Below are 8905 nucleotides of genomic sequence, written 5' to 3' on the forward strand. Positions count from 1 at the left end.
AGATGTGCATAAAGTAAACCAGGGTGTTACAATTTGATTACATTACATGTTTTAACTGAACCAAAATAAAAAACATAACGAACAGGCTTTTCCTTTCTGTTTTACAGGTAAACCGAATGCTAAATTAAGCCGATAAATAAGAGACTCGTCTGTCATCATTCATTAACTATGAAAATATGGAATACACAAAAATGCTCATCACCAATTCACCACCACTATCACTAATTACTACCACAATAACTAATAACTAACATGTGCTTGTGATCAAAACCATAAACACATCCAACCAAGCCAACAACATATAAACAATTTCATCAATTACACCATATCTTGATAAAAACAAAAAATTGCCATTTAGATCTATGAAACACTGGCACATATATAGACACGACACACAGGACTAGTTGAATAATGCGGTAATGCGGAATACCAAACACACACCTTCAATCTGAAGTGTCAATGCTACATAGTCATGATCAATCATCATCATCATGATCACTCTCATCACTGAAATACCCAGCTTTCTTCCCTTTCTTCTTCGTCTTGTTGTTGTCCAAACCCTCATCATCATTTCTGTTTCTCCCCAGCAACCTTTCACCCGCTTCATCATCCACAACAGAAGCCCAATTATCGTCAAACTGCTCCGCAGCAATCTGACCACCCTCCTCCTCCTCCTCATCACCTTCCTCCTCCCCATCCCTATCCCTCAGCCCACTAAATCCCCGTCGCGGCTTCTTAGGCTGAGGCCGCGACCTCGACCCCAACTGATTCTTCGGACACTCATACGACAAATGACCATGCCCCCCACACTCATAACACAAAGCAGTCTCAGTATTGTACACGCGCTTCCGAATAAACTCCGAAGCACGTCCATTATCAGCAGCAATAGAAGCAGTTAGTGTCCTTCCATTGAGAATCTTCTTATTCATCTCCGCCACGGCGCGTTGGGCGTCATTACGAGAAACGAATTGGACAAACGCGACACCGCGGCTTAGGCGCGTGTGACGGTCTTTGAGAACGGTTACACGCGCGATGCGGCCGAAAGTAGAGAAGAGCGTATGGAGATCGGAGTTTGTTAGGGAGTAATCTAGATTAGAAACGTATAGCGTCGATTTTGATGGTGCTAAGGGTTCACCTGTTCCTCCTATTGATGATCCTTTGTTGTTCGGTTTTGATTGGGGTTGATTACTGGATGTGGTGCCGGTGGTGGTGTTGGGGGTTGAGGACGAAGCGCAGTAGCGGTAGTAGAAAACGTCGTCGTCTTCATCGCTGTCGCTGTGTTTTCGTTTGTGTTTCTTCTTGCTTGACATTTTTTTCGGTTCAGGTTTTTTGTTTCCGGCAACGGCGTTCGGTTTCCGGCGACGGAATTAGTTCTCCGATGCTTCTTTAATCTATAGAGGAAATCTGAGAGTGGAGAGATTCTATAATGCGTTTGAGAAACCCTAGAGAAGTGAAGCGAAACTCCAAGCGGATCTGGACATGGATCCGGATATTTTGGATTGGTTTTATATATGGTTTTATCCATTCTTATTTTTTTATAAGCAGTACTATCCATATGTAAATGGACAACTTGCTCACCGCCAAAGTACTTGTAAAGATAGCATAAAACTAAAAATTATTATGTTTTAATATTTTTTTGTTTAATTGGTCAGCCACCCATCTGCATATATAAATTTTAATAATTTTTTGTTAGTATGATGCTAGATTTTTTAAGACAAAAATTTCTAGTTCGTTAGATATACAATTTTATTATATTATTTTAGATTATATTTTAATATCTTAAGATAAATAGAGTTATTGAAATTTAGCAAAAATAGAATAGAGTGAAATAGAAATTTTATTACTTTATTATTTGAATAATTAGCGATAAAAACAAAGTAAGTTTTTGATTCTGCTCATATAAAAGAGAAACAATACTGATGGAAAGTGATGAAAATTTTCATTCTGCTCATATTAAAGGGAACAATACTCGTAGAAAGTGATCAATACTAGTAGAAAGTGATGTAATTTTTTATTCCTCATATCTAAGGGAAACAATGCTAATGAAAAGTGATGAAATGAAATAAAATAGAATAATAAAATTTTATTATACTGGATCTGATTTTAATTAACTCAAACAATGTAATCTTATTCTATTTCATCTCATATCACTTCATATCATCTCATTGCATCAATTTAAGCAAAACCTTAGTCTAATAACTTCAGTTTCACAACATTTAAAAACTCTTATGTAGAATTTGTCCAGAATTGAAGAGGACTCATCTCTTACTAGAAACTCAACAATTAATTTGTTTTCAAAAGTAATGCTTTATTTATACGCTTAGATTATGTTTGGACATCTTAAAATGAAGATATAAGAATAAAAATGAACATAGTGAATCAACAAAATTAGAAGTACATACGATTAAAATGCATCAAAATCGATGACATCTTTTTAAATTTATTGAACTTTTCGCATTAGACTTTTTTCTATTGTATTATTTTTCAACATCATTTAATTTCTAGAACTCATGCATCCTATCCAAAAAAGCAAAGTTCTCACTCAGATGTTTCTTCCTTAAGACGTTCTCTCCATTCTACGAATGTTGGTGGTAGAGGACACCCTCGTTTCAAATAAGCTTGTATAAAATGCATCTTAGTAGCAATCTGTCTAATCAAGACAACCCGACCATTTAAATTATTTGGAGGGCAACTTAGCAGAGGGAAAACGATTTACGAAAAACTATGTCTTGTAAACTAAACTAAAACTCAGTCATATACATTTGATATAAGATGACTCATTTCAGAAAAATTCATCCACTTTATTGTCGTTGTGGGGACACCAATTTTACTAAGAATCAAAGGATTTTGAATAGCTTGTATTTGTGCATTAGTCATATAGAGTCGCATGTAATTGTCGCACCTCAAAAAAAGATGATAATGCGATCCCTCGCGATAGGACGCGGAAAAAAAATGTTGTTCGAAACAGAGTCGCCACCGAACTTTATTTATTCCAATGAAGGAATAGGAAAATATCGAGAAAACCTTTAGAAATAAGAATAATGGTCGTCGCAACCATATTCGGGTTCGGGAGTCGATTACGCAAGGGGAAGGTATTAGCACCCCTCACGTCCGTTGTACTCAACGGGAACCTTTTAGTCTGATTTTGCTATTTGACTGTTAATTGACTGTTTATCTGCTTGCTTCGAGTAATTAGAATTGATGATAGATGTGGATGAAGACCTCAGGATGGGGGAAATGGGAGGTTTTTTATTAGTGTGCTCGCGAAGATACAGCAATCTCCTGCCTACGTATCCTTATGGTGCAATAAGGAAATCAGAGCATTCGTAGTTCGGGCTACTACGAATATTGGTTGTGTTTTGTTTTGATGAACGACTGTGTAGGTCGGCGTTCTAACGGCTAAACACTGGCTTGTCTACTCTCGGTGGAGGCTCTAGCACTGGTTTGTTGTGCGCATTAGAAAGGATTGACAGTGTTCTTTTTGAAAGGGTTTTGGTCACGCGGGGGTGACGAGTTGAATTGACGTGTTTGGGTTTGATTGGTTTCGATCGCTCGAGGGCGAGAAGTTAGGTTTGATTTGTTGATGATTTGAGGAACAACGAAAGATTGAGCAATATGGTGTACACCAATCGTTCAATTCTTTCGAGGAATAATAAGGCGTGCGCCTTCTATTCCCTTTTCGTTCGAATTGTTTTGAAAGTTTGTTTGTGGATGTTGAATACGCACGGTAGTGAGGCGTACGCCTCCTACTTGCTTATTCAAAGAATAACGAGGCGTACGCCACCTATTCCCTTATCCAAGTTTATTTAACGTGTTTTAGTCGGAAGTCGATAATTTGTGCAATATGGCGTACGCCAATTATCCAAATAATCGAGAGACGGTGAGGCGTACGCCTCCCATCTTTTATCACCCGAGGTTTAAATTGTAAAAAGATATGTTTAGATATTGTATTCGATTTATGAAGATAGCTTGAATTTTGGGTTGGTAGGTTTGGATTTGTCGATGATTTGAGCAAGGTGGCGTACGCCAATTATTCAAATAATCAAGGAGTGGTGAGGCGTACGCCTCCCATTCTCTATTGAAGTTGTATAGTTTATTTTGTAAAATTGGGTTTGATATAAGAGGTGATTTGAGTTTATTCGATTGTGTTTTAAGTTTGATGACAAAAACTCGAGCAATGTGGCGTACGCCAATTATTCGAATAATCGAAAGATAGTGAGGCGTACGCCTCCTATCCTCTTTATTATCATAAATTTAGAATTAAATGTTTTAGAATTTGTAGTTGATTTGGAAAATGATTTGAATATGATGGTTGAAGTTTAGAAATAATTTGAATTTAGAACCTATGTTTGATTTGAAAAATTGATTTGAAATTGTATGATTATTAGGGTTTTAATTGAATGACGAAAATCCGAGCAATATGGCGTACGCCAATTATTCGAATAATCGAGAGATAATGAAGCGGATGCTCACTATTCTCCTTTTCATTCAAAGATTAATTATTAAAAATAAAACTTTTAGAATTTATAATTAATTGGTGGAGTGATTTTAATTTTATGGAGTTTTAGGGTTTTAAATGAATGACGAAAATCCGAGCAATATGGCGTACGCCAATTGTTCGAATAGTCGAGAGATAGTGAAGCGGAGGCTTACTATTCTCCTTTTCATTCAAAATTAAATTAAATAATTTTTAAGAGAATACTATTTAAATACGGTGAATTTGAATTTATTTAGAATTAATATACTTTTGGGAAAGACTATTTGGTATTGGACCAACGTCAAACTTATTTATTAGAAAATAAAGTAAATTATTTGTTGACGTTAACCATTAATCCACCATTTAACTAATTATAATATTATAACAAGATAAAAAGAAGAGTTGAAAATAGTAATCGAAACCGAACTAATAAATATTTCTAATATTAGTGTTATCTTAATTTTAATTAAAACAATCAAGAATAGCTCATAAACCAAGTAGACCAAATTGGAATGTTTGGGAAATAAATAAAAAGTTAGGCCCTAAACATTGGATCAAAGAAGGCCCAAGGGACTTAAAGTAGTGTTATTTTCGGGATGGGCCACAAGGCCCAAAATCCTCTCCTACTCAGCCAAGTGGTACCACCGAGAAGAGAAAAGGTTGGCCTCGGTTTACCTACCGCCACGCGCATCATTGTTCATTGATAACATCATAAAGATTTTGGGAACATAATCTGACAGCACCCAAGTATCTATCATCAATAACATTAATTTACTCTTAATAATATTTTAAAAGAAGAAACAATCACCCCTTAAAGCAAAGAAATAAATCAAAATAATTTTGTCTCTCTCTCTTAAAACGACTCTTCATTCTTTCTGGAAAATATCCTCTCCCTATTAAATCGTGTGCATGGTCCCAATCCAAAACTGCAGAGAGAGAAAAAAATTTGAAAGGAAACCGATGAACACCCTTCGGTGTTCATCCTCAAACAAACCAGGACTCGAACATGAAGTTCAAAACTTCCAACGTGACAAACGACCACAATCCCCTCAAACCTCCAAATCCTCGACGGGATCTAGAAAACAGTAGCGAATCGGAACCTCAAAGGAAAACCTAATCTTAGCTTCTAACCCGTTTTCTATATCACAATCAACAGCAGAAATTAACGAGTCAAAATACAAGGTCAAAGCACTTTTAAGCAAAATAAAAGGGAAAGATTCCGCCGGAGCATCGTAGCCCCGACGAAGACCTGACGGCCATGATTACCTTCGGTGAGTATGTATGACGTTGTCCCTCTTCTTTTGCTTGTTGTTTCAAGTTTCTTCCTTTTCTTTCTATCCTTCTGTATCCACTCCTTGTTTTCTGTCTGATTCTGACTTTCTCCTCTAATTGATTGTCATTTCCTTTTGCACGCGATTGAAGGGGTCAAGCTCTTCAAACCCTGATTTTCAGTGTGAAAATCAGAGTTGAAATACAGAGTTTTAGCGGAGCTTTTCGGTGTAAGGTTCGTTTGGGATTTCAGCAGAGTGACGGTATTTTTCTTCTCTCCTTTTTCAATCGATTAGCTTTCCTTTTTATAGAGTGAAATGAGCTCCCCAAAATCGTGTGTGGATCCTTGGCAGATGGTGCAAAAAGGAATCATTCCGTTAGCATCAAATCTTTCTTTAGATTTTGGTGGGGACCAATGTAAATGTGGTAGGAAACGGATTTGATTGTGGTCCCAAAAAATCTCCAAATGCGTGGCCGTCTTCACTGAATCTCCCATCTAGTTTTTACTGCGGTGAAACCTTCAACAATTGAGGTAAGGAAATTGGTATTTACTGGCATATATTTTAACCTTAATTGATGACTTCTCAACTTCGATTCACAACACTTCTTCCGTTTTTGCTGATGTGAGGACTTAATACATTTAGGTATGAATTGCTGCTCAAGTATTTTCGAATCCTGTGAATCTTTGCCTTTGGTTTATCATAACAATTGTGTGCTTACAAGTCTTATGACCATTAAATTGATGCCATGTTTGATACTTGGTTTGGTATTTGGTAGGTGATCTGAATGATATTCAGGATGCTTGATGATACTTGTATGGATGTTAACCTTGTTGATGGCTGAGCTTGGATTGCTAGTCTGCTGTGTTTTACATGGTGGTAGTCATGATTGCTCCTGTGATTCTATTACCATGAGGTTAGTCATATGCTGAAAACCTGTTAACTTGGAATGTGATGTTGTTAGCTATTGTGTTAGAAGTTTGAATGAAATTTTGCTATGGTAATGATTATTTTTGTTTTGGATACTTTGCTTGTGCGTGAGCTGATTTGTGGGTTGCTATGCTTGGTGATGCAGTAGTGGTTTGTGCAGTTTTTAGATCGTATATTTGAACAAGGTTAGATGGTTTGGTAACAGGTTTCTTCTTGTCATGGTTCAGCATCTGTCATGGTTCTCTGATAATAGGTTCTATTGTAACAGGTTTTTTTTTGAAGCATACCCTGGCACTGTTTTGGTTTGGAGCATTATGGCGTTTAAACCAATCTCGTCTTTAATTGATGATTCATAATGCAATGGTCCTGCCGCTATAGCTAAACCTTGTGTCCCAAAAAGGTGAATCTTTAAATGTATCCTCATTTCCAAGTGTAGGCTAAGAGATACTCTCAACTGTGTTTAGCATGTTAGTTTTCTCGATTGTTTAACATCTCTGCTACCGACCAAATCCCTATCCAGTTATTAACATCAACATTCTTGAACTGAATCATCTGTCTTGGAGTTGTTAACCATCCTGCCATTGAAGGACAATCATGTTGCCAAGGTCTGCAACATGGCCTGCTTTGGGAGGAATACTCTGAACTTGCGTCTGTAGCCGTTTTTTGTTTTTTGGGTGTGACGGCTTGTTTTTGCTGTTTTGCTGTTCGGCAGCTTGTGACAGTTTTTCTTCTTTTGATCATAATCTCTTTCGGAAAATCCTTACTCATTGTTTTACTGCTTCAGGAAGTGTTTTGGTGAAGAGAGTGCATGGAGTTGTCGTGGTCAACTGTCATGATGTTTTAAGCTTATATACTTTTTTATTGTAATGTCCTCAAGTCTTTAGATCATAGGCCATGGCTGTGTGTAAATCATGAGGTCTACCAATATAACTGTAAACTATGCCCCTTACAAAATTTATTCTCAGAAGGATCGTGCCCATATGGAAAAAGAATGGTTTTGTACATCTAAATTTGTATTTTTTTATCAAAAGTAACATTATTATGAAGTCCATAGAAAACTGTTTCATTTTCTTTCTTATAGGAATTAAAAGACATTGAATCTAAATCCTCAGGAAATTTTCTCAAGTCAGGACCAGGAAATGCAAATCCTTCGCCATCTGTTAAATAGCTCTTTAGACGTGGCCCGAGATGAGTAGAAAAAAATGCTCATTTAATAAGAATGCTCGCCATGAGACGTGATGGACCATAATAATGCACCAATCTTGTAGGTCGGCCAAAAGGACTTGTTGATATGAATCAATTTGTACTTATGAACCAAATGATGCTTTTTATAATCTTGAATTAATGAGACGTGAGCCTTCGAGGCAACCTATGCATGGAGTAGATGATGTCATTGACTACAATGACATGTACCATGCTCAATGAATGAATAAAATAATATGCATCTTAATCCAGTGATCCACTTAATAAACAAAAGCTTCTTTGTGATTATTCTAATCAGTTGATTATAGTGGATTAAATCTGTGTGTATAAGGTGAAATCACTTTGGAGGGTGGACTATAGTAGCTTTGAGTTTCAAGCGAACGATAATAAAATACTTGTGTTTTTATCTCTTTGTTATTAACTTTTAAGTGGTGTTCTTGAGTTGGTAAAAAACTTTTGTTTTATAAAACTCAATTCAAACCCCCTTTCTTATGTTTTTCACACCTTCGGGGTTTGTTTTAATTCTGACGGGGCTACCACTAGCAGATTGCTTACTAAGTGTGGGGGTGTTTTTCGTGACAGTCAAGAAAGATAACTTTGTGGCTTTCATAAGACTATTGGTGATTGCAATAGTCTTGCTACAGAATTCTGGGGTGTCCTTATGGGTTTGGAGCTTGCTTGGAAGAGAGATTTCAAGAACCTTATTGTTCAAGATGGCAAAAAGACAGTAGCAGATGCTCTCCAAGGGTCGCCTTTGAAGTCTAAACAAGGTTCGACTTTGGCTAGGCATATTCTTCTTCTCCTTCAGCATTTTAAAGAAGTGCATTCATTCACATTTTTAGAAAAACTATTAAGTGTGCTGATTTTTTAACCAAACTAGATTTGTCCAGTTTTGATGGTTGTATCTGATTCGATGATAATTTTTTTAGTAACGGTTCAAATGTCTATGAGACATGCTGCCTAATGTCTCCTCATTTTAGACCTTTGATCCTCCCATTTTACTAATAAATAAATATATATTTGATTA

The 8905-nt window shown here is 36.6% G+C and overlaps 1 protein-coding gene across 1 annotated transcript; it reads right to left on the bottom strand.

Annotated features, from left to right (window-relative positions):
- Positions 1 to 476: 476 nt before the first annotated feature.
- LOC127137484 (U11/U12 small nuclear ribonucleoprotein 31 kDa protein) lies at positions 477 to 1439 on the bottom strand. The gene has a single exon (XM_051063942.1). The coding sequence runs from the start codon at positions 1308 to 1310 to the stop codon at positions 477 to 479; it is 834 nt and encodes a 277-aa protein (XP_050919899.1). The 5' UTR covers positions 1311 to 1439.
- Between the last annotated feature and the right edge of the window lie 7466 nt (positions 1440 to 8905).

The sequence above is a fragment of the Lathyrus oleraceus genome, chromosome 4, assembly GCF_024323335.1.
Source record: "Lathyrus oleraceus cultivar Zhongwan6 chromosome 4, CAAS_Psat_ZW6_1.0, whole genome shotgun sequence".
Classification (NCBI taxonomy): Eukaryota; Viridiplantae; Streptophyta; class Magnoliopsida; order Fabales; family Fabaceae; genus Lathyrus; species Lathyrus oleraceus.

Coding starts and splice junctions, on each gene's coding strand:
- LOC127137484 (XM_051063942.1), bottom strand. CDS start 1,310: ATGTCAAGCAAGAAGAAACACAAACGAAAACACAGCGACAGCGATGAA.